Source organism: Nannobrachium achirus, assembly GCF_963921795.1.
Source record: "Nannobrachium achirus genome assembly, chromosome: 14".
In the NCBI taxonomy this organism is placed as follows: Eukaryota; Metazoa; Chordata; class Actinopteri; order Myctophiformes; family Myctophidae; genus Nannobrachium; species Nannobrachium achirus.
Genome location: NC_137821.1, coordinates 21,556,810 through 21,583,339, shown reverse-complemented (window position 1 = coordinate 21,583,339; position 26,530 = coordinate 21,556,810). Strand labels below are relative to the sequence as shown.

The window sequence follows — 26,530 nt, the reverse complement described above, 5'->3', positions numbered from 1 at the left end:
AACACAATAAGCAAACGTCTCTCCCTGTCAGAGGAGAAGAGGAAGGTGACTTCAACACAACAAGTACAACCTTACCCTGATCATGCAGAGAGATTTACCCTGCACCCTCAGGTGTTGTGTACAGAGGCTCTGTCTGAACGTTGTTACTGGGAAGTAGAATGGAGTGGTGGACTGGTTAACATGGCAGTCTGTTATAAAGATGTCAACAGAAAAGCCTACTTTGGATTCGATGCTAAATGCTGGAGTTTACAGTACTCTATTGGCACCTACTACTTCAGACATAACGGTGCTAACACTGAAGTGCCAGGGCCTCGTTCCTCCAGATTGGGGGTGTACCTGGACCACAAGGCAGGTACTCTGTCCTTCTATGGTGTTTCTGACACAATGACCCTCCTCCACACAGTTCAAACCACGTTCACACAACCTCTCTATCCAGGGATAATGTCTTATAACTGTGGAGATACAGCAGAGCTGTGTAAGACATGGTAGACATGTTAAAGAATGCTGATGACGATACTCAGTTTTCACCATTTGATTATAGATTCTCCCTCCTAGATATCAATCAATCGATTGATTATGTTCTGATTATTGCATTGCATAAGCCTGCTGCTGACAATCATTATACAGTATACCCTGTTATCTTATAGGGTAATCTCTGTCTGAAGAATGGATACTATTGTTTGACATTATAAACAGGATCATTGTGCTACAGGGCCCTCTGTCATTCTGACACACACACACACACACACACACACACACACACACACACACACACACACACACACACACACACACACACACACACACACACACACACACACACACACTTAACGCAGTGGTTCTCAAACTGTTGATCTGTTTTCTCGCGTCTCTCACGTAAACGGAGAGTATCTGCACATTACTGTGTCAAAAGTAATCTATGCATAGAAAAACTATACTATAAAAAAAATTCAAACATATTTGCAAGGAGTTGTGAGCATGTAGATTGGCTATTTTCACTATTTGATATTTGTTCAAATTTTGATATATGTTCAAATATATAAATGTTTAGGGGGTCGCAGCCTGAAAAGTTTGAGAAACACTACTGTCTTACTCTTAAGGGGTGCACCAATTAATCAAACTAATTCGATTTAATGGCTTATATAAAAAAAGTCCCCCCCCCCCCCAACACACACACACACACACACACACACACACACACACACACACACACACACACACACACACACACACACACAGGCGCATGCACGCACGCTCACTTAACCCTTCTTGTGCCTATCCCGAACAAGTGTGGGATATTTTCAATCCAATGCAATATTTTTTTTGCTATTTTACATACCCTGAGCTGCTTGTAGAGATCTGGGTGGTCCTGGGTGGTCCTACGCTTTCCAACGAGTGATGCTAGATGGTCCGACGATTTATTCCATTGAAAATGGTTTAAAATAAAGTTTAGAGCCCCCCCCAAAAAACTCAATCTATACTGTCGGAGGCGCGACGTATTCCGGAGTGCCTATCCCGATCTAGTCCGGGATATTTAATAAAATGAATTAATTAATCGGAGGCCTCAACGAAGCCCCGGTCTAAATTTCCATCCATGCCCGGGGCCGAGACTCGGCCATCCATGGGCCGTAATCGGGCAACGCCGCCGCATCGCGCCGCCGAATCCAATACAAAGTCACATCTTTAGAGAGGATTTTCTCTGAATTGTGTTCCCAGACCAAAGACAACGTTTTTTTTGCGACTGAAATAGCTTTAGATCGGGCTTCTAAAAAATAAAGACGCTAATGGCTAAGTGTTAGCTAACTTCCTCCTCTCGCCATACATAACAGTGGCTGGAGTGAAATCCCAAGGCACTACGGGCAGTGTCGACGGAACCTAGAGCGAAGGCCTATAGAGATATTTCTGGCACTCTAGCGGCACCTTGTGGCCCGGGGCACTCATTGGGTTAAAACATGGATTGTTAAAAAAAAGCTTCTGTGATTTGTTTCATAGTCAATCTACAAGCTCACAACTTATCTGGCAAAATGAACAAATGTTTCAATTCATACAAAAGACTGTGACCATCAGGTAATCACATTTATTTTTCCTGTTAACTTCTTACGCTGACTTGTCTTTTTCTAAATAAATGTGAGCACTATGGCTGCAACCTCTGGCGGAGTGTTTTAGTCTGATTTTGAAGAATGTTTCTCTTTCTGTCTCTCTGTGAAAGTTGTCTCCATGTTTAGATGGTGTTTTATACAGGATGTGAAGATAAATGTTAAAACTGTCTGAGGACTGAGAGGTGTGTCTCAGCATAGGTGCCAGAAGGGCCTGATTGTCCCCCCACTATCCAAAGCTATCATGTGTGACTTTTTTTTGTCTATGCTACATTGTTCCATGGACCATAATATCATGAACCATAATAAATAAATGTTGTGTGTATGGATTTTCTGGTCTGGGGATTCCGGAATAATTAGTCTCAGAAAATTAAAATGATTGGCGGGCAATGTCTCCGCCAGCCCGAAGGCTTAGCTGAGACTATGTTTTGTCTAATCTTCGGTGCTGTTGACTTGATAAAAAAAAAGACAGTAGGCTTACTCCTACTGCCATTTTGTAGAAACATCACCCAAAAATGTACACCGTATTTCTAGTCACACGAAGCGGGTCTTTCAGACTTTTCATATTCCATCCTGAATTGGCTATTGGCTTCCAAAGTCTGCAGTATTGCTCCATTTTGAACAAAATGCCTCAAATCATGAACTGAAAATGGTCTTATTGGAAGGTTGGCCTTAAGGCAATTCAAAAGCTAATGTCTATTACTCTACGGTAATATGTCTTCTTCCAAACATTTCTCAGTTCATTATGAGTTGATGTTCTTCATAGAATCCATTTCTGCTTCATACGGCATACATCTTTCTATCTTGCATATTTAATGGGACAATTTGCATATTTTAATACATTAGCAATTTAAAAAACAGTGAGAACACATAACCACTGTTTCAGGTGGAACTTTTACTGATGAGGCTTCTTTCAGACAGACTTAGATAGTGCTTTGTATCAACACACGCGTTGACAAATGTACACATTTGTGAACATAAATCCCAATAAATATGAAACAAAAACTAATCAATAGACACAGTCAGTGTATCCATTAATTAAAATCTACAGTGTAAAAACATTTAAAATCTAGAAAACATTTTACATCCATATAATATCCATCAGACTTCTGCTGATGGACACTAGATGGCGTCCAAACAGCAGTTTTCAGTCTGGCCATTACAAAGTCACTGACACTAAGAGGTTTTAAACACCAACTCATTCAAAATATGTGGAGGTGTCTCCTACCACAACAATTTAGTCTGTGATTGTGGGCCCACATTTTCTTCTTCAAACCATTGAAAAATTAGTTTTCACTGTGTTACCGATAACTACGATGAACTTAAAGTAGACTAAAAATATATTTTGATATTTGAAAACTTGAAATGGGGACATTCTGCATTAATGAGACGAGTAGGCTACTTTCTACTTTTGGTACTATAGCCTAAATACATTTTGATGCAGATACTTTTGTACTTTCACTCAAGTACATTTTGAATTCTGGACCTTTACTTGTAACAGAGTAATTCTACATTATTGCAGTATTGATACTTTTACTTGAAGAAATGCCTACTTTTTCCACTACTGTGTGTGTGAGACAGGGAGTCCAGCTGTCCAACGTTCAACCAAAAGCTGAACTTGTTTGTGCTGCACGTTACAGTACTGTCTCTTTAAAACCAGCTGCCTTCTGCAAACAATCAGGAAGTCCCACACTCTGCCTCTCCCAATTTTCTTCTGAAGAAACGAAACTCAGAGCTGTTGTGTTTTCTCTCAGTGTGAGTGTGGTTGTCAGTAAAATGGCACAAAAACAACAGCAGCAGCAGGTATGTGATCTGGACCAGGATCAGTTGTGCTGTCCTGTCTGTCTGGACCTTCTAAAGGAACCAGTGACTCTACACTGTGGACACAGTTACTGTGGAAGCTGTATTGAGGGTTACTGGGACCAGAATGAGGAGACTGGAGTCTACAGCTGTCCCCAGTGCAGAGAGAGCTTCAGTCCCAGACCTGTTCTGAGGAAGAACAACTTGCTGGCTGAGGTGAGATCACCTTACAAGTTACAACCACACATTAAACTACAGAAAACTCCTTGTTGCCTATTTTGATAGATGGTAGTTATACTATGTTTGTTACTCACATTATGATATATGTATGTTGATAATAGTAATTGTGGACAAACGGTGTAATTAAGAATGTTATTTAGATAGCATGTTAGAAGAGTGGTTCTCAAAGTGCTCAGTTCTCAGCTATATTGTTAAATTGTTGCTCACAATCTTCACAATGCTTCGCAACACAATATGCAATATTTTCTTTAACAACAATGGCACAAAATATTTTCAGATGGGGTCTGTGGACAAACACATTTCATTTGGGGGATCCTTGACATGAAAACTTTAAGAACCACTTGTGTGATGGTAGCTGCAAATTACAACACTAGATTTGTTTTAAATCAGTTGAATCTAGGGTAGCAATAGGCAGCCAATGCATCAAAACAGTTTTTTTTTGCTATCAGATTGTATTAAATGACATCAAACTCACCAACATTGCGGCTCTATGGAAAGCTTGAATTATCTTCTTTCTATCAGCAAAGTGTTTGTTTCATAGAAATCCACTGTAGACATGTTATGGTATGAATTCAGTTCAGGTGATCATTTTTTCTAAGTGTTGGACTTTGGAAGCGCCCGTGGGAAATCACTCAGTGGTCCAGTATACCACCTGGTTCTAATTTAAATTGCACATATTACAGGAGGCAGCGGGATGTTGCGTTATTGAAGACAAGCGCTTCCAAAGTTCAAGACTGCAATTTGGGGCTAGTGTGATGGTATCTTAACTTCTTTGCAGTCTACTACAGTACTTACCTTATGCGTCCTTTTGTTGTTAGGGTCATTTACTCTGATCTTTGACTCTATTAGTCACTGGTTAACCATTAAACCCTAGCATTTCTTCTTTCTTCTTCTTTCTATTCTTAAAACTCATTCACTGCCAGAGTAAATGCATAAATAATCCAGCTCCTGCCAGCAAAATCTGCGTTTTCCTTATAGTCCATGGGAGTTTTTTCCGCAAAGAAATATCTAAAAAATTACTTTTTATATAAAAGTTGACCAAAGTTGATCGGCAGGGAACCCCCTAGTTAAATTGTTGATCAGGCAGTTGACCGGCAGGGACTGTCTTAAGTTGGCATGTCATTTATTGTTGGCATACATAATAGCAGATACTAGTGCACTGCAAACTTTATTCAGTGCAATTGTTCAGAACCACAGTTTTCAGATAATGTTAAAATGATCGGCTGTAGCTCAGGAGGTAGAGTGGGTTGGCCAATGATCCATGGGTCAGCGATTCAAATCCCAGCTTCACCTGTCTACATGTCGAAGTGTCCTTGGGCAAGACACTGAACCCCAAGTTGCTCCCGGTGAGCTGGTTGGTGCCTTGCATGGTTTCCACCTCCACCGGTGTATGAATGTGTGTGTGAATGGGTGAATGTAATGCACATTGTAAAGTGCTTTGGATAAAAGTGCTATATAAATGCACCATTTACCATTTACCATTTTTATGATCTTAGATGAACTTACCTGTCATTTAACTCCATGAACTTCACAATGACTGTTGTATTTGTCATCAGTGAGTGACCTCCCCTCCTCTTCTCTTTATTAACAGCTTGTGATTAAGCTGAGCATTACAGGAGGTCAGAGGTCTCCTGCCTCCGCTGCTCAGCTCTACGCCGGTCCAGAAGACGTGGCCTGTGATTCCTGCACTGGAGCAAGAAGTCGCAAAGCTCTCATGTCTTGTCTGGTGTGTCTGGTCTCTTACTGTGAGACTCACCTCCAGCCCCACTACAATGCTCCTGCATTTCAGAAGCACAAGCTGGTCCCAGCCACCAACAAACTGCAGGAGAAGATGTGCTCCAGTCATGACAAGCTGCTGGAGGTGTTCTGTCGCACAGACCATCAGTGTATCTGCCTTCTGTGCACCATGGATGAACACAAGGGCCATGACACGGTGTCAGCTGCTGCAGAGAAGGCAGAGAAACAGGTAGGATCATGATCCCTCCAGCCTGAAGAAGTGGCTGTCCATCCTAAATAAAAGGTATTAATTAAAGGATGCAGTACACTCATTTTGGACCCAGTGAAAAATATTTCATGTCCCTTAATCTTGCCTCTGCAAAAGTGTATTTTGAGGAAGTTACGTTGTTTTAAGATGATGTGTGGATCCAAACTGAACTGTATCCAATTTCACTTTATCTTGTATCCTCTATGAGTTCTCTCTCTCCTGATTGGATATAATTGGTATCCTGAGTCCCGACTTGAAAATGTGCTTTGTTTACAAGCCAAACAGTCTATCTTCCTGTTTCTTGCAGAAACAGCTGGGGACAATTCAGGAGAAAGTCCAGCAGCAGATCCAGGAGACAAAGAAGGAGCTGAAAGACCTGAGACAGGTCATGGAGACCCTGAACGTGAGCTGATATTATGATCATGGTTCTTGTTCTTATGTTTACTGTGGATAGAGGAAAGAATGGGGTGAATATTTTTGTTCCAGCAACCCACATATAACATTTGTGTTCGCGATGTGTTGTGAACTTTCTTCCAAATAGCTGATGTACTGTATATACTCTAGGATTATGGTTGTTTTTTATGCTATATTAACAAATTTTGCTGGGGACCCCCTGGAACCCCGAGGAGGACCCAATGGACAATGTATGTCTTTTCATATTTCATGAAAGTGAAATTAATCATGTCCCCCACACATAAAAAAACACCACCACACAAACATAACAAAATACAGAAAAACAAACCCAAAGATATATAAATAAATAAACTACTTGCTAACAAGTCAAATATGTAAAACAGCAAAATATGTAAGACTTAAATTGAATTAGATTGAATTAAGATGTATCCATGTTTGTTCATATAGTATTTGGGATTTTTTTAAACCATTGTTTTATGTACATAGTGGCTAGTGTGTGTGATATCTATAAACTGGTTGAACAACAAGCTCAACCAGTTGAACTTTTTGTGTGTGTGTGTGCGTGCGTGCGTGCGTGCGTGCGTGCGTGTGTGTGTGTGAAGCAGAGCTCTGCAGAAGCAGCAGTGGAGGCCAGTGACAGGATCTTCAGTGAGATGATGGTCTCCATTGAGAGAAGACGCAGTGAGCTTAAAGAAGTGATCAGAGATCAGCAGCAGACTGCAGTGGCTCAGACTGAGGCTCTCCTGAGGCAGCTGGAGGAGCACATGGAGCAGCTGGAGAGGAGACATGCTGACCTGGAGGAGCTGTCCAACACTGATGACAGCATCACTTTCATTCAGGTTCCACTCATAGCATTTTACTGTTTGGTTTTGACTCATTTAGAAGTCGGCTTCATATTTCATTCCATTCCATTATATGGCATTATATTATGTGACATAACATGTCATATAATATGACATGTTATGTCATGTCATGGTAGTTACTAATACTAATATAGTTCTAGTATACATTATGTACAGACCAGAATAACAATGGAAATATTAGGCCTGTCAAAACGATTACAATAATCACAACTATTTTTCATAATTGTCATATTCATAATTGTCCCACTTCCCCGCGAAAAATATTGTGGGCTAATTGCACAATTTGTAAAATATTTTGAAAGTATAAAATTATTCATTATCGGCCCTGTGCAATTTTTGTGCAATTTTTGGAACATAAATACATTTTGTATTGATATGATATTCAAATCATAATATTTTTAATGAGAATTAAAGAGCAATCCAATTCATTCAATTCAAATCAATTCAATATTATTAACATTAGATCTACAAGTCCACAATGCATAGCGGAGGTGATGGGCATGTAGATCTGTTTGTTCGCTGTGCAACACCGTCGTAAAACAAAGTATAAATGCGCGCGCGTGTGTGTGTGTGTGTGTGTGTGTGTGTGTGTGTGTGTGTGTGTGTGTGTGTGTGTGTGTGTGTGTGTGTGTGTGTGTGTGTGATCAATGTACTAATCTTATGATCTCTTGCTACAGTATAATGTTCTTCCTGTCTAAAGTGGTTAACTTGTCTCTCTGCTTGTCTCTCTCCAGAGTTTCCAGTCTCTCTCCAGTTCCAGTGGATCTCCAGTCTCACCCAGTGTGGTCAGCTGTCCTCTGAGGTCCTTCACAGTTGTGATTGATGTGGTGTCTGGTCTGAGAGACCAACTAGACAACATCCTGAAGACAACTTGGCCAGAGATATCAAGGAGAGGTGAGATTTAAATGTATTTACAGTAGTCTACATTTCTAAAAGTTGAATGGAATTTGTATAGGTGTATGTTGTTTTTATAATTGATCTGGAGGAGTTCTCTTCTCTGATTGGATGAAATTTGTAACCCAGTCCTTTACTGTGTTCTTGTGTCTCCAGTGTGTGCAGTTGATGTTTTACATCCAGCAGAGCCTCAGACCAGAAAGGACTTTTTACGATGTGAGTCCATGTTGATGCAGGTTCTGTACATTGAAGTTTCAATCTGATTGTTGTTATTGATTGTTATTTAAAGCTCTAATGAATTTCATCTGAGACAGTAAATATAAACACAATAAGGTACATGAGGTTTGAATTTTCTTTTGTCGTGTGGTCTCACAGATTCCTATCCTCTGTCTCTGGACATGAATACAATAGAGAAACGTCTCTCCCTGTCAGAGGAGAAGAGGAAGGTGACTTTAACGCAACAAAAACAACCTTACCCTGATCATGCAGAGAGATTTACTACATCCCCTAAGGTGTTGTGTACAGAGGGTCTGTCTGAACGTTTTTACTGGGAAGTAGAGTGGAGTGGTCAAGGGGTTAATATTGCAGTTTGTTATAAAGACATCAGCAGAAAAAAACGCTTTGGAGACGATGATAAATCCTGGTGTTTACTATACGATGGTACAAACTACTGTTTCAGACACAACAATGTTGAGACTAAAGTGTCAGGACCTCGTTCCTCCAGAGTGGGGGTGTACCTGGACCACAAGGCAGGTACTCTGTCCTTCTATGGTGTTTCTGACACAATGACCCTCCTCCACACAGTTCAAATCACGTTCACACAACCTCTCTATCCAGGGATATGGCTTCGTTATTTTGGAGATACAGCAGAGCTTTGTAAGACATGGTAGACATGTTAAGAATACTGATGATCCTCAGTTTTTTTCATTTGATTAGAGATAAAGCATGTGTAAGAATGATGTGTATACCACCATCATGATCAATGAATCGATTGATTGTATTCTGCTTATTGCATTTCTTTAATAAGCCTGCTGCTTGTCTTATATTACTACAGAGCCATTTATCATTGTCTCACACACACACACACACACACACACACACACACACACACACACACACACACACACACACACACACACACACACACACACACACACACACACACGTCTGTTTTGTTTTGTTTTCTTGGGGGTGGGGGCAGGGGGGCGATATGTAATCTTAATGTGTGCAACATTGTTTTCTCACTCAACATTAAACAACAATAGAGTATCTACACATTTCTAAAGTTGCAATTTAAGGACTTTTAAGACCTTTTGAATGCATCAAAGAAACAATAAGACACTTACTGTGTCAAAAGTAAACAGACATTATATAAAATGGTCAAACATATTGTCAAATATTGCCAGAGAAAGAGTTGTGAGGGGTTGTGAGCATGTATCAGCTAATTTCACAATATTTATGAAGTCAAACTGTAAATGTAATGCCTCCCCAGTTCAATCAGGTAATATTTTTTTTTTCATTAACTTTACGTCATTTACACTGACTTGTGAAAAATAATAATAATAATAATAAATAACCTGAGCACTGTGGCTGCAACCTCTGGTGGAGTCTGATTTTGAAGAATGTTACTCTTTCTGTGAAAGTTATCTCCATGTTTAGATGATGTTTTATACAGGATGTGAAGATAGATGTTAAAACAGTCTGAGAGGGGTTTATTAGAATCTCAGCATAGGTACCAGGAGGGCCTGAATGTCCCCCCACTATTTAGCTATCATGTGTGACAATGTTTTGTCTATGCTACATTGTTCCATGGACAATAATATCATGAACCATAATAATTAAATGTTAAGTGTCTATGGATTTTCTGTGGTCTGGCGATTCCTGAATAATTAGTTTCAGAAAAGTGAAATGATTGGCGGGAAATTTCTCCGCCAGCCTGAAGGCTTGGCTGAGACTGTTTTGCACCCTGTGCGTCCTTCCGTGTGTCCTTTCTGTAAACAGCTAATCTTTGGCACCTTTGGCTTGATAAAAAATACTATTGTCAAACGAACCGGGTCTTTCAGACTTTTCATATTCCAATCCATCCTGAATTGGCTAAGATTGGCTTTCAAAGTCTGCAGTAGTGCTCCGTTTTGAACAAAATACCTCAAATCATGAACTATTGGAAGGTTGGCCTGAAGGCAGATCAAACGCTAATGGCTATTACTCTAATATGTGTCTTCTTCCAAACATTTCTCAGTTCATCCTATGAGATGATTTTCTTGACATAGAATCCATTTCTGTGTCATACTGCATACATCTTTCTATCTTGTATATTCATTGAGACAATTTTCACATTTGAATAATAGTAATTTAAAAACCAGTGAGAACACACAACCACTCTTTCAGGTGGAACTTTTACTGATGAGGCTTCTTTCAGACAAACTTACATTGCTTTGTATCAACGCACACACATTAACAGAATTACACGTTTGTGAACATAAATCCCAATAAATATGAGAAGAAAAGAAAAATCAAAAGACAGTCAGTGTATCCATTAATTAAAATATTCAGTGTGAAAACATTTAATATCTAGAACAAGGGTCTTCAACAGGGGATCCGGGACCCCTCAGAGTTATTACAGGGGGTCCTCTAAATCTTTTGTGTGATAGAAACTTTTTTTCTCCCTTTTTATATTAACCACTTTCTCAAAAATAGCAGATCTACAAGCTCACAACGCCTCACGCTGCGAGGAGTTGTGAGCTTGTAGATCGCCTATTATTGGCAAAGAGGTTTGGTGTTAAGGGGAAAAAGAGTGAAAAGGTCAAGTTTATTAAGTATTGACGGTTAAGTGGTTAAATATCTGAAAACACAAATTGACATGAATCCAGAATATATTGATGATTGTGGTGTCAGACGATGACACTATATGGAATCTATGAAGAGGTTGTGGGGGTCCCTGCTTCATCTCTCTCAACTAAGGGGTCCTTGTTCTGAAAATGTTGAAGACCCCTGATCTAGAACACATTTTACATATCCTAAGAGACAGATGTAGTGTCTGCTGATGGACACTAGATGGCATCCAGACAGCAGTTTTCAGTCTGGCCATTACAAAGTCACAAACAGGATCCACTGGTGAGCCATCAGTAGCCTATATTGTATATATTGGGGGATTATAATATTATTTTTCTAAAAAATGTAAAAATAAAAAATTAAAATGTCATGGTATTTTCTTCTTCAAACCATAGACTGTAAAATATAACTTCAAACCCTATAAAAATATTAGTTTTAACTGATACCGATAACTATGATGAACATAGTAGGTTCTTAAACAATATTTGTATAAATTTGAAAACTTGAAACGGGGACATTCTGCATGTGTGAGACAGGGAGTCCAACGTTCAACCAAAAGCTGAACATGTTTGTGCTGCACATTTACTGTCTCTTTAAATCCACTGCCTTCTGCAAACAATCAGGAAGTCCCACACTCTGCCTCTCCCATTTTGCTTCTGAAGAAACGAAACTCAGAGCTTTTGTGTTTTCTCTCAATCTCTCTTCAGAGTAAACCAAAGTGTTATGTGTTTTCTCTCAGTGTGAGTGTGATTGTCAGTAAAATGGCACAAAAACAACAACAGCAGGGATGTGATCTGGACCAGGATCAGTTCTGCTGTCCTGTCTGCCTGGAGCTTCTAAAGGAACCAGTGACTCTACACTGTGGACACAGTTACTGTGGAAGCTGTATTGAGGGTTACTGGGACCAGAATGAGGAGACTGGAGTCTACAGCTGTCCCCAGTGCAGAGAGAGCTTCAGTCCCAGACCTGTTCTGAGGAAGAACAACTTGCTGGCTGAGGTGAGACCACTTTACAAGTTACAACTACACATTAACATGTTCTGCTACAGAAAACGATTTGTTGCCTATTTTGATAAATAATACAATATAATATGTTGGTTACTTGTTCACGTTATGTTATGTATGTTGTTAATACTGTACAAATACAAATACAATGTTACTTAGATAATGTTAGACATGTTACACCAGCGGTTCTCAAAGTAGGGTCAGGGGACCCTCAGGGCTCCAATAGGGGGTTCCAGGGGGTCCCCAACAAAATGTGTAAATAGAGCATCACAGTCTCTTTAACCACTGTAACCGTATACTCTATTAACTATTTGAAAATTGCCGATCTAAGAGCTCATAGCCTCGGAAATCCAGGCTTATTTTAAGCAATGTGCCGCAACACAATATTGAAACATTTTAACTACATAAATCTAGTATGGCACAAAATATTTTGGATAGCGGAATATATAGTGGAATATATACAGTATACAGTATGAATTTGGGGATCCTTGACATGAGAACCACTTGTGATGGTATCTTACTGTCTACAGTCATTTTGGTGACTATGATAATTACTCTGATCTTTGACTTTGTGGTTAATCATTAAACTCTGGCATCCCTATTCTTGGCATGTCATTATTGTTGGCATACATCAGGGGTCTTCAACGTTTTCAGGCCGGGGACCCCCAAACTGATGGGGAGATGGAGCAGGGACCCCCTACCACCTCGTAGGGTGGGGGGGTCGGGGCTACGACATATTTTTTATTTTAAACATGTAAAGTTACAGCGAGCAGGGTGGGCCGTACCACTACCATTTCTAAACATACTACTTATTAACTGAGAACCAATGTCAATAATATCAACAATCTGTCAATTGCATAGTAATCATGTATTCAAACTATTCAAAATGGATAGAATCATGATTTATTTTTTAACATAAATGTGAAAAAAAAAAAAATTACATTTTTTGAAAATCTTTTTTTTTTTTTTTTTCAAGCAATAATTTCGTGGACCCCCTGCAGTACCTCCGCGGACCCCCTAGGGGTCGCGGACCCCCTGTTGAAGACCCCTGGCATACATAATAGCAGATGCTAGTGGTTCAGAGTGTAAATGCTTCTACATTGTAAATGTAACACAAATCAACTATTCAGTGCAAACGTTCAGAACCAGTGTTTAGACTTTAGACAATGATCTTACTAGATGAACTAGATGATCTTAATGTAATTACTGTAATTTCTCACTGTGTTTATCACCATGAACCTCACAATGACCGTGTTGTATTTGTCCTCAGTGAGTGACCTCCCCTCCTCTTCTTCTTTTTACTTCCAGGTTGTGATGAAGCTGAGCATTACAGGAGGTCAGCAGTCTCCTGCCTCCGCTGCTCAGCTCTACGCCGGACCAGAAGACGTGGCCTGTGATTTATGCACTGGAGCCAGACGTCGCAAAGCTCTCATGTCTTGTCTGGCGTGTCTGGCCTCTTACTGTGAGACTCACCTCCAGCCCCACTACAATGCTCCTGCGTTGCAGAAGCACAAGCTGGTCCCAGCCACCAACAAACTGCAGGAGAAGATGTGCTCCAGTCATGACAAGCTGCTGGAGGTGTTCTGTCGCACAGACCGCCAGTGTATCTGCCTTCTGTGCATCATGGATGAACACAAGGGCCATGACACGGTGTCAGCTACTGCAGAGAAGGCAGAGAAACAGGTAGGACAACGATCACTTGAAGACATATGAGAGAGATCTTTTTTAAAGTTAGAAGCAGAAATAGAAAACTATGCCAGAGACATTAAAAGCACAAAACAATAGATGTCAGTGCACTCCTTTTGGACCCAATAAAAAACAGAGGCGATTGATAACGTTTGATAACGTTTCATGAAGTTACACAGTTGATTTAGACCTGAGGGCTGTTCTCCGAACGCATTCTAAATCCTGAAAAACTTAAAAATGTTATTCAAATAACATAATAATGTTGCTATATATTGTATATACTGTAGCAACAACTAAACACAGAGGTGTTCCCGACTTGAAATGTATGACATAAAGATGTTCCAGGTCTAAATGGGTGATGTGTGGATCCAAACTAATTGTTTTTACCCTGTATCCAGTATGAGTTCGCTCTCTCCTGATTGGATAGAATTGGTATCCCGACTGTCTCTCTTCCCGTGTCTTGCAGAAACAGCTGGGGACAATTCAGGATAAAGTCCAGCAGCAGATCCAGGAGACAAAGAAGGAGCTGAAAGACCTGAGACAGATCATGGAGACCCTGAACGTGAGCTGATATTATGATAATGGTTCTTGTTCCTTCGTTTACTGTGGAAAACGGAGGAAATGGTTATGCTATATGGATGAGACAGTGCCTTGTGACATCAGAAGCACTAAAGCAGTGTTCCACAAACAGTTTTGCCAAGGACCCCATATTACTTAGCTGCAGACCCCAATTTGACAATATTTTGTGCCAACAACGTGTGTGTGTGTGTGTGTGTGTGTGTGTGTGTGTGTGTGTGTGTGTGTGTGTGTGTGTGTGTGTGTGTGTGTGTGTGTGTGTGTGTGTGTGTGTGTGTGTGTGTGTGTGTGTGTGTGTGTGTGTGTGTGTGTGTGTGTGTGAAGCAGAGCTCTGCAGAAGCAGCAGTGGAGGCCAGTGACAGGATCTTCAGTGAGATGATGGTCTCCATTGAGAGAAGACGCAGTGAGCTTAAAGAAGTGATCAGAGATCAGCAGCAGACTGCAGTGGCTCAGACTGAGGCTCTCCTGAGGCAGCTGGAGGAGCACATGGAGCAGCTGGAGAGGAGACATGCTGACCTGGAGGAGCTGTCCAACACTGATGACAGCATCACTTTCATTCAGGTTCCACTCATGGCATTTTACTGTTTGGTTTTGACTAATTTAGAAGTCGGCTTCATATTATTCTATTACATTATATGGCATTATATCATATGACATAACATTATTAATGCTGGTAGTTACTAATACTAATATAGTTCTAGTATACATTATGTAAGGACCAGAATAACAATGGAAATATTAGGCCTGTCAAAATTATCACAATTATTTGAGATAATCACAACTATTTTTCATAGTACCTGAGACGAATAACAGTATAAGTCCATATTTGAATTGTTTTGAATATATATATTTTTGGATTTACCAGACTGTAAACCACAAACTAGTCATTTTTAATCTGTTAAATTGTTAATGCAATCCCCCCTCATTTTGTTTAATTGTCGGTTTTAATGTTATCTGCTCCCTTTGTTTGCTGAATATTGCTTGCACGGATTTAGACTGTTGTTCCACAAACTGCTGCTATACTGTTTTTCCACTTTCTATAAGTATTATGTCTTATAATTCCTAATATATAAGTTAAGTAAAAAAGTCTAACTCAACAAAATGAGGGGGGAGTACATTAAGACTTTAAGAAATTAAAAACTTCTAGTTTGTGGTTTACAGTCTGGTAAATAAAAAGAAAACGTCTTTATCCAAAACATGTAAATACAGACTTAGACTGTTATTCGTCTCAGGTACTCAATTGTCATATTCATAATTGTCCCACTTCCCCCCAAAAAATATGAATTGTGGGCTAATTGCACAATTTGTAAAACTAGTCCTTACCCGTTCAAAGATATGAGCTCCGAAATGATGTGCAGTAAGTGGGTTATGGGGTGTGCACTAGTGTGCACACAGTATATGAGGGATGGAAAGTAACTTTCTGGTGCTTGCATGATAATATGTAGGAGCATCAATGTAAGAAATACCCGTTTCATTTAATGGCTACAGAGATACTGTGTACCGATCTGCATGATTTTTGGACAACATCTGTAACAGGGCCAGACAACACCCCCCCCACCCCTGCCTACACACACACACACACACACACACACACACACACACACACACACACACACACACACACACACACACACACACACACACACACACACACACACACACACACACACAGAGCTGGTAAAACATGTTGCCCCATGCTAGATGCAGAATAGATAGGCCTCATGCTAGATGCAGAATAGATAGTAGATACACCATAAAAATGCTAATATACAGCATATGATTTGTGAAAGTGACAAACGGGCTTCACAGTTATGTCAGGTGTGTTCATATGTTAATGGTGATGCGATTTCAGATCAATTGCTCCAGCCACTGAGGAGAAACGCTGTGACAGACACTCACTCACTCACTCAGACAGACATTCGGAAAATTATAGTATAGATATTTTGAAAGTATAAAATTATTAATTATCGACCCTGTGCAATTTTCGGGCAATTTTTGGAACAGAAATACATTTTGTATTGATATGATATTCAAATCACAATATTTTTAATGAGAATTAAAGAGCAATCCAATTCAATTCAAATCAATTCAATATTATTAACATTAGATCTACAAGTCCACAATGCATAGCGGAGGTGATGGGCATGTAGATCTGTTATGTTCGCTGTGCAACACCGTCGTAAAACAAAGTATAAATGCGTGTGTGTGTGTGTGTGTGTGTGTGTGTGTGTGTGTGTGTGTGTGTGTGTGTGTGTGTGTGTGTGTGTGTGTGTGTGTGTGTGTGTGTGTGTGTGTGTGTGTGTGTGTGTGTGTGTGTGTGTGTGCGATTGTGATCAATGTACTAATCTAATGATCTCTTGCTACAGTATAATGTTCTTCCTGTCTAAACTAGTTTACTTGTCTCTCTGCTTGTCTCTCTCCAGAGTTTCCAGTCTCTCTCCAGTTCCAGTGGAACTCCAGTCTCACCCAGTGTGGTCATCTGTCCTCAGAGGTCCTTCACAGATGTGATTGATGTGGTGTCTGGTCTGAGAGACCAACTAGACAACAACCTGAAGACAACTTGGCCAGAGATATCAAAGAGAGGTGAGATTTAAATGTATTTACAGTAGTCTACATTTCTAAGAGTTGAATGGAATTTGTATAGGTGTATGTCTGGGAAGGCTACTAAAGCCTATACTCTGTAGTATGTAGTATGGGCGACAGTAAATTAGTATGACCTGTGTGATCTGTGTTTCATGTCAACCGATACAGTATATAAGTGCACCATTTATCATTTATTATTATTATTATTATACTTATTATTTTGTTTTTATAATTGATCTGGAGTAGTTCTCTTCTCTGATTGGATGAAATTTGTAACCCAGTCCTTTACTGTGTTCTTGTGTCTCCAGTGTGTGCAGTTGATGTTTTACATCCAGCGGAGCCTCAGACCAGAAAGGACTTTTTACAATGTGAGTACATGTTGAAGCACGTTCTGAATGTTGAAGTTTCAATCTGATTGTTGTTATTGGTTGTTATTTAAAGCTCTAATGAATTTCATCTGACACAGTAAATATAAACACAATAAGAGGTCATGAGGTTTGAATTTTCTTTTGTTGTGTGGTCTTACAGATTCCTATCCTCTGTCTCTGGACATGAACACAATAGAGAATCGTCTCTCCCTGTCAGAGGAGAAGAGGAAAGTGACTTTAACACAACAACAACAACCTTACCCTCATCATGCAGGGAGATTTACTACTTACCCTCAGGTGTTATGTACAGAGGGTCTGTCTGAACGTTTTTACTGGGAAGTAGAGTGGAGTGGTAGAGGGGTTTATATAGCAGTCTGTTATAAAGACATCAGCAGAAAAAAAGCCTTTGGAGACGATGATAAATCCTGGTGTTTACGATACGATGTTATCAACTACTATTACAGACACAACAATGTTGAGACTAAAGTGTCAGGACCTCGTTCCTCCAGAGTGGGGGTGTACCTGGACCACAAGGCAGGTACTGTGTCTTTCTATGGTGTTTCTGACACAATGACCCTCCTCCACACAGTTCAAACCACGTTCACACAACCTCTCTATCCAGGGATAAGGTTTGGTCATTTTGGAGATACAGCAGAGCTGTGTAAGACATGGTAGACATGTTAAGAATACTGATGATCCTCAGTTTTCTTCATTTGATTAGAGATAAAGCATGTGTAAGAATGATGTGTATACCACCATCATGATCAATGAATCGATTGATTGTATTCTGCTTATTGCATTTCTTTAATAAGCCTGCTGCTGACAATCATTATACAGTATACCATGTTGTCTTATATTACTACAGAGCCATTTGTCATTGTGACACACACACACACACACACACACACACACACACACACACACACACACACACACACACACACACACACACACACACACACACACACACACACACACACACACACACGTCTGTTTTGTTTTGTTTTCTTGGGGGTGGGGGCAGGGGGGCGATATGTTATGCTTAATGTGCAAGTTTGCAACATTGTTTTCTCACTCAACATTAAACAACAATAGAGTATCTGCACATTTCTAAAGTTGCAATTTAATGACTTTTAATACCTTTTGAATGCATCAAAGAAACAATAAGACACTTACTGTGTCAAAAGTAAACAGACATTATATAAAATGGTCAAACATATTATTGTCAAATATTGCCAGAGAAAGAGTTGTGAGGGGTTGCGGAGCATGTATCAGCTAATTTCACAATATTTATGAAGTCAAACTGTAAATGTAATGCCTCCCCAGTTCAATCAGGTAATATTTTTTCTTCATTAACTTTACGTCATTTACACTGACTTGTGAAACAAAAAAATAAAAAATAATAATAAATAACCTGAGCACTGTGGCTGCAACCTCTGGTGGATTCTGATTTTGAAGAATGTTACTCTTTCTGTGAAAGTTATCTCCATGTTTAGATGGTGTTTTATACAGGATGTGAAGATAGATGTTAAAACAGTCTGGGAGGGGTTTATTATAATCTCAGCATAGGTACCAGGAGGGCCTGAATGTCCCCCCACTATTTAGCTATCATGTGTGACAATGTTTTGTCTATAATACATTGTTCCATGGACAATAATATCATGAACCATAATAATTAAATGTTATGTGTGTATGGATTTTCTGTGGTCTGGCCGATTCCTGAATAATTAGTTTCAGAAAAGTGAAATGATTGGCGGGCAATGTCTCCGCCAGCCTGAAGGCTTGGCTGAGACTATGTTTTGCACCCTGTGCTTCCTTCCGTGTGTCCTTTCTGTAAACAGCTAATCTTTGGCACCTTTGGCTTGATGAAAAATTCTATTGTCAAACGAAGCGGGTCTTTCAGACTTTTCATATTCCAATCCATCCTTCCAATCCATATTGGAAGGTTGGCCTGAAGGCAGATCAAACGCTAATGGCTATTACTCTAATATGTCTTCTTCCAAACATTTCTCAGTTCATCCTATGAGATGATTTTCTTGACATAGAATCCATTTCTGTGTCATACTGCATACATCTTTCTATCTTGTATATTCATTGAGACAATTTTCACATTTGAATAATAGTAATTTAAAAACCAGTGAGAACACACAACCACTCTTTCAGGTGGAACTTTTACTGATGAGGCTTCTTTCAGACAAACTTACATTGCTTTGTATCGACGCACACACATTAACAGAATTACACGTTTGTGAACATAAATCCCAATAAATATGAGAAGAAAAGAAAAATCAAAAGACAGTTAGTGTATCCATTAATTAAAATCTTCAGTGTGAAAACATTTAATATCTAGAACAAGGGTCTTCAACAGGGGATCCGGGACCCCTCAGAGTTATTACAGGGGGTCCTCCAAATCTTTTGTGTGATAGAAACTTTTTTTCTCTCTTTTTATATTAACCACTTTCTCAAAAATAGATCTACAAGCTCACAACGCCTCACGCTGCGAGGAGTTGTGAGCTTGTAGATCGCCTATTATTGGCAAAGAGGTTTGGTGTTCACGCTGCGAGGAGTTGTGAGCTTGTAGATCGCCTATTATTGGCAAAGAGGTTTGGTGTTAAGGGGGAAAAGAGTGAAAAGGTCAAGTTTATTAAGTATTGACGGTTAAGTGGTTAAATATCTGAAAACACAAATTGACATGAATCCAGAATATATTGATGATTTGTGGTGTCAAACGACACCACAATCATCGTCAAATGACACTATATGGAATCTATGAAGAGGTTGTGGGGGTCCCTGCTTCATCTCTCTCAACTAAGGGGTCCTTGGCCTGAAAATGTTGAAGACCCCTGATCTAGAACATTTGACATATCCTAAGAGACAGATGTAGTGTCTGCTGATGGACACTGGATGGCATCCAGACAGCAGTTTTCAGTCTGGCCATTACAAAGTCACAAACAGGATCCACTGGTGAGCCATCAGTAGCCTATATTGTATATATTGGGGGGATTATAATATTATTTTTCAAAAAAATGTAAAAATAAAAAAATAAAATGTCATGGTATTTTCTTCTTCAAACCATAGACTGTAAAATATAACTTCAAACCCTATAAAAATATTAGTTTTAACTGATACCGATAACTATGATGAACATAGTAGGTTCTTAAACAATATTTGTATAAATTTGAAAACTTGAAACGGGGACATTCTGCATGTGTGAGGCAGGGAGTCCAACGTTCAACCCAAAAGCTGAACATGTTTGTGCTGCACATTCACTGTCTCTTTAAATCCACTGCCTCTGCAAACAATCAGGAAGTCCCACACTCTGCCTCTCCCAGTTTGCTTCTGAAGAAACGAAACTCAAGAGCTTTTGTGTTTTCTCTCAATCTCTCTTCAGAGTAAACCAAAGTGTTATGTGTTTTCTCTCAGTGTGAGTGTGATTGTCAGTAAAATGTCACAAAAACAACAACAGCAGGGATGTGATCTGGACCAGGATCAGTTCTGCTGTCCTGTCTGCCTGGAGCTTCTAAAGGAACCAGTGACTCTACACTGTGGACACAGTTACTGTGGAAGCTGTATTGAGGGTTACTGGGACCAGAATGAGGAGACTGGAGTCTACAGCTGTCCCCAGTGCAGAGAGAGCTTCAGTCCCAGACCTGTTCTGAAGAAGAACAACTTGCTGGCTGAGGTGAGACCACTTTACAAGTTACAACTACACATTAACATGTTCTGCTACAGAAAACGATTTGTTGCCTATTTTGATAAATAATACAATATAATATGTTGGTTACTTGTTCACGTTATGTTATGTATGTTGTTAATACTGTACAAATACAAATACTAAGAATGTTACTTAGATAATGTTAGACATGTTACACCAGCGGTTCTCAAAGTAGGGTCAGGGGACCCTCAGGGCTCCAATAGGGGGTTCCAGGGGGTCCCCAACAAAATGTGTAAATAGAGCATCACAGTCTCTTTAACCACTGTAACCGTATACTCTATTAACTATTTGAAAATTGCCGATCTAAGAGCTCATAGCCTCGGAAATCCAGGCTTATTTTAAGCAATGTGCCGCAACACAATATTGAAACATTTTAACTACATAAATCTAGTATGGCACAAAATATTTTGGATAGCGGAATATATAGTGGAATATATACAGTATACAGTATGAATTTGGGGATCCTTGACATGAGAACCACTTGTGATGGTATCTTACTGTCTACAGTCATTTTGGTGACTATGATAATTACTCTGATCTTTGACTTTGTGGTTAATCATTAAACTCTGGCATCCCTATTCTTGGCATGTCATTATTGTTGGCATACATAATAGCAGATGCTAGTGGTTCAGAGTGTAAATGCTTCTACATTGTAAATGTAACACAAATCAACTATTCAGTGCAAACGTTCAGAACCAGTGTTTAGACTTTAGACAATGATCTTACTAGATGAACTAGATGATCTTAATGTAATTACTGTAATTTCTCACTGTGTTTATCACCATGAACCTCACAATGACCGTGTTGTATTTGTCCTCAGTGAGTGACCTCCCCTCCTCTTCTTCTTTTTACTTCCAGGTTGTGATGAAGCTGAGCATTACAGGAGGTCAGCAGTCTCCTGCCTCCGCTGCTCAGCTCTACGCCGGACCAGAAGACGTGGCCTGTGATTTATGCACTGGAGCCAGACGTCGCAAAGCTCTCATGTCTTGTCTGGTGTGTCTGGCCTCTTACTGTGAGACTCACCTCCAGCCCCACTACAATGCTCCTGCGTTGCAGAAGCACAAGCTGGTCCCAGCCACCAACAAACTGCAGGAGAAGATGTGCTCCAGTCATGACAAGCTGCTGGAGGTGTTCTGTCGCACAGACCGCCAGTGTATCTGCCTTCTGTGCATCATGGATGAACACAAGGGCCATGACACGGTGTCAGCTACTGCAGAGAAGGCAGAGAAACAGGTAGGACAACGATCACTTGAAGACATATGAGAGAGATCTTTTTTAAAGTTAGAAGCAGAAATAGAAAACTATGCCAGAGACATTAAAAGCACAAAACAATAGATGTCAGTGCACTCCTTTTGGACCCAATAAAAAACAGAGGCGATTGATAACGTTTCATGAAGTTACACAGTTGATTTAGACCTGAGGGCTGTTCTCCAAACGCATTCTAAATCCTGAAAAACGTAAAAATGTTATTCAAAAAACATAATAATGTTGCTATATATTGTATATACTGTAGCAACAACTAAACACAGAGGTGTTCCTGACTTGAAATATATGACATAAAGATGTTCCAGGTCTAAATGGGTGATGTGTGGATCCAAACTAATTGTTTTTACCCTGTATCCAGTATGAGTTCGCTCTCTCCTGATTGGATAGAATTGGTATCCCGACTGTCTCTCTTCCCGTGTCCTGCAGAAACAGCTGGGGACAATTCAGGAGAAAGTCCAGCAGCAGATCCAGGAGACAAAGAAGGAGCTGAAAGACCTGAGACAGGTCATGGAGACCCTGAACGTGAGCTGATATTATGATAATGGTTCTTGTTCCTTTGTTTACTGTGGAAAACGGAGGAAATGGTGATGCTATATGGATGAGACAGTGCCTTGTGACATCAGAAGCACTAAAGCAGTGTTCCACAAACAGTTTTGCCAAGGACCCCATATTACTTAGCTGCAGACCCCAATTTGACAATATTTTGTGCCAACAACCTGTGTGTGTGTGTGTGTGTGTGTGTGTGTGTGTGTGTGTGTGTGTGTGTGTGTGTGTGTGTGTGTGTGTGTGTGTGTGTGTGTGTGTGTGTGTGTGTGTGTGTGTGTGTGTGTGTGTGTGTGTGTGTGTGTGTGAAGCAGAGCTCTGCAGAAGCAGCAGTGGAGGCCAGTGACAGGATCTTCAGTGAGATGATGGTCTCCATTGAGAGAAGACGCAGTGAGCTTAAAGAAGTGATCAGAGATCAGCAGCAGACTGCAGTGGCTCAGACTGAGGCTCTCCTGAGGCAGCTGGAGGAGCACATGGAGCAGCTGGAGAGGAGACATGCTGACCTGGAGGAGCTGTCCAACACTGATGACAGCATCACTTTCATTCAGGTTCCACTCATGGCATTTTACTGTTTGGTTTTGACTCATTTAGAAGTCGGCTTCATATTATTCTATTACATTATATGGCATTATATCATATGACATAACATTATTAATGCTGGTAGTTACTAATACTAATATAGTTCTAGTATACATTATGTAAGGACCAGAATAACAATGGAAATATTAGGCCTGTCAAAATTATCACAATTATTTGAGATAATCACAACTATTTTTCATAGTACCTGAGACGAATAACAGTATAAGTCCATATTTGAATTGTTTTGAATATATATATTTTTGGATTTACCAGACTGTAAACCACAAACTAGTCATTTTTAATCTGTTAAATTGTTAATGCAATCCCCCCTCATTTTGTTTAATTGTCGGTTTTAATGTTATCTGCTCCCTTTGTTTGCTGAATATTGCTTGCACGGATTTAGACTGTTGTTCCACAAACTGCTGGAGATATACTGTTTTTCCACTTTCTATAAGTATTATGTCTTATAATTCCTAATATATAAGTTAAGTAAAAAAGTCTAACTCAACAAAATGAGGGGGGAGTACATTAAGACTTTAAGAAATTAAAAACTTCTAGTTTGTGGTTTACAGTCTGGTAAATAAAAAGAAAACGTCTTTATCCAAAAAATTTAAATACAGACTTAGACTGTTATTCGTCTCAGGTACTCAATTGTCATATTCATAATTGTCCCACTTCCCCCCCAAAAAATATTAATTGTGGGCTAATTGCACAATTTGTAAAATATTTTGAAAGTTTAAAATTATTCATTATCGGCCCGTGCAATTTTCGTGCAATTTTTGGAACAGAAATACATTTTGTATTGATATGATATTCAAATCACAATATTTTTAATGAGAATTAAAGAGCAATCCAATTCAATTCAATTAAATTCAAATCAATTCAATATTATTAACATTAGATCTACAAGTCCACAATGCATAGCGGAGGTGATGGGCATGTAGATCTGTTATGTTCGCTGTGCAACACCGTCGTAAAACAAAGTATAAATGCGTGCGTGCCCGCGCGCGCGCGCGCGTGTGTGTGTGTGTGTGTGTGTGTGTGTGTGTGTGCGTGCGTGCGATTGTGATCAATGTACTAATCTAATGATCTCTTGCTACAGTATAATGTTCTTCCTGTCTAAACTAGTTTACTTGTCTCTCTGCTTGTCTCTCTCCAGAGTTTCCAGTCTCTCTCCAGTTCCAGTGGATCTCCAGTCTCACCCAGTGTGGTCATCTGTCCTCAGATGTCCTTCACAGATGTGATTGATGTGGTGTCTGGTCTGAGAGACCAACTAGACAACAACCTGAAGACAACTTGGCCAGAGATATCAAAGAGAGGTGAGATTTAAATGTATTTACAGTAGTCTACATTTCTAAGAGTTGAATGGAATTTGTATAGGTGTATGTCTGGGAAGGCTACTAAAGCCTATACTCTGTAGTATGTAGTATGGGCGACAGTAGATTAGTATGACCTGTGTGATCTGTGTTTCATGTCAACCGATACAGTATATAAGTGCACCATTTATCATTTATTATTATTATTATTATTATACTTATTCTTTTGTTTTTATAATTGATCTGGAGTAGTTCTCTTCTCTGATTGGATGAAACCCAGGATGTAACCCAGTCCTTTACTGTTTTCTTGTGTCTCCAGCGTGTGCAGTTGATGTTTTACATCCAGCGGAGCCTCAGACCAGGAAGGACTTTTTACGATGTGAGTCCATGTTGATGCAGGTTCTGAACATTGAAGTTTCAATCTGATTGTTGTTATTGATTGTTATTTAAAGCTCTAATGAATTTCATCTGAGACAGTAACTCTAAACACAATAAGGTTCATGAGGTTTGAATTTTCTTTTGTTGTGTGTTCTCACAGATTCCTATCCTCTGTCTCTGGACATGAACACAATAGAGAAACGTCTCTCCCTGTCAGAGGAGAAGAGGAAGGTGACTTTAACACAACAACAACAACCTTACCCTGATCATGCAGAGAGATTTACTACGTCCCCTCAGGTGTTGTGTACAGAGGGTCTGTCTGAACGTTTTTACTGGGAAGTAGAGTGGAGTGGTCAGGGGTTTGATATAGCAGTTTGTTATAAAGACATCAGCAGAACATCCTACTTTGGATTCAATAATAAATCCTGGGGTTTACGATACGATGGTAACAACTACTGTTTCAGACACAACAATGTTGTGACTAAAGTGTCAGGGCCTCGTTCCTCCAGAGTGGGGGTGTACCTGGACCACAAGGCAGGTACTCTGTCCTTCTATGGTGTTTCTGACACAATGACCCTCCTCCACACAGTTCAAACCACGTTCACACAACCTCTCTATCCAGGGTTAAGGCCTTGGGGCTTTGGAGATACAGCAGAGCTGTGTAAGACATGGTAGACATGTTAAGAATACTGATGATCCTCATTTTTTTTCATTTGATTAGAGATAAAGCATGTGTAAGAATGATGTGTATACCACCATCATGATCAATGAATCGATTGATTGTATTCTGCTTATTGCATTTCTTTAATAAGCCTGCTGCTGACAATCATTATACAGTATACCATGTTGTCTTATATTACTACAGAGCCATTTATCATTGTCTCACACACACACACACACACACACACACACACACACACACACACACACACACACACACACACACACACACACACACACACACACACACACACACACACACACGTCTGTTTTGTTTTGTTTTGTTTTCTTGGGGGTGGGGGCAGGGGGGCGATATGTAATCTTAATGTGCAACATTGTTTTCTCACTCAACATTAAACAACAATAGAGTATCTACACATTTCTAAAGTTGCAATTTAAGGACTTTTAAGACATTTTGAATGCATCAAAGAAACAATAAGACACTTACTGTGTCAAAAGTAAACAGACAAAATGGTCAAACATATTGTCAAATATTGCCCGAGAAAGAGTTGTGAGGGGTTGTGAGCATGTATCAGCTAATTTCACAATATCTATGAAGTCAAACTGTAAATGTAATGCCTCCCCAGTTCAATCAGGTAATACTTTTTTTTCATTAACTTTACGTAATTTACACTGACTTGTGAAAAATAATAATAATAATAATAAATAACCT

At 39.6% G+C, this 26,530-nt stretch overlaps 4 protein-coding genes across 4 annotated transcripts in view; all 4 read left to right on the top strand.

Annotated features, from left to right (window-relative positions):
• Nucleotides 1-618, top strand: part of LOC308297900 (E3 ubiquitin/ISG15 ligase TRIM25-like) — a gene marked incomplete at its 5' end in the record, with an annotated part of 26,152 nt that extends 25,534 nt beyond the window's left edge. Inside the window, one exon of the mRNA XM_080741464.1 lies at nucleotides 1-618. This exon is cut by the window's left edge and continues 26 nt beyond it. Within this exon, the coding sequence (XP_080597590.1) occupies nucleotides 1-489 (489 nt within the window). The 3' untranslated portion in view covers nucleotides 490-618.
• Nucleotides 619-3,806: 3,188 nt separating this feature from the next.
• Nucleotides 3,807-9,400, top strand: LOC308297899 (E3 ubiquitin/ISG15 ligase TRIM25-like). The gene is made up of 7 exons (XM_080741463.1): nucleotides 3,807-4,112; nucleotides 5,728-6,102; nucleotides 6,428-6,523; nucleotides 7,140-7,373; nucleotides 8,132-8,291; nucleotides 8,448-8,507; nucleotides 8,667-9,400. Exons 1-7 carry the CDS (start codon nucleotides 3,873-3,875, stop codon nucleotides 9,179-9,181), a joined length of 1,680 nt encoding a protein of 559 aa, XP_080597589.1. The 5' UTR covers nucleotides 3,807-3,872; the 3' UTR covers nucleotides 9,182-9,400.
• A 2,484-nt stretch (nucleotides 9,401-11,884) lies between these two features.
• On the top strand, nucleotides 11,885-20,736 carry LOC308297898 (E3 ubiquitin-protein ligase TRIM47-like; the record flags this gene model as incomplete). Its single annotated transcript, XM_080741462.1, has 8 exons — nucleotides 11,885-12,121; nucleotides 13,436-13,810; nucleotides 14,280-14,375; nucleotides 14,717-14,950; nucleotides 16,813-16,972; nucleotides 17,281-17,340; nucleotides 17,501-17,653; nucleotides 20,732-20,736. 8 exons carry the CDS (start codon nucleotides 11,885-11,887, stop codon nucleotides 20,734-20,736), a joined length of 1,320 nt encoding a protein of 439 aa, XP_080597588.1.
• A 49-nt stretch (nucleotides 20,737-20,785) lies between these two features.
• Nucleotides 20,786-25,812, top strand: LOC308297897 (E3 ubiquitin-protein ligase TRIM47-like; the record flags this gene model as incomplete). The annotated part of the gene is made up of 7 exons (XM_080741461.1): nucleotides 20,786-21,022; nucleotides 21,914-22,288; nucleotides 22,748-22,843; nucleotides 23,179-23,412; nucleotides 24,669-24,762; nucleotides 25,088-25,138; nucleotides 25,298-25,812. 7 exons carry the CDS (start codon nucleotides 20,786-20,788, stop codon nucleotides 25,810-25,812), a joined length of 1,602 nt encoding a protein of 533 aa, XP_080597587.1.
• Between the last annotated feature and the right edge of the window lie 718 nt (nucleotides 25,813-26,530).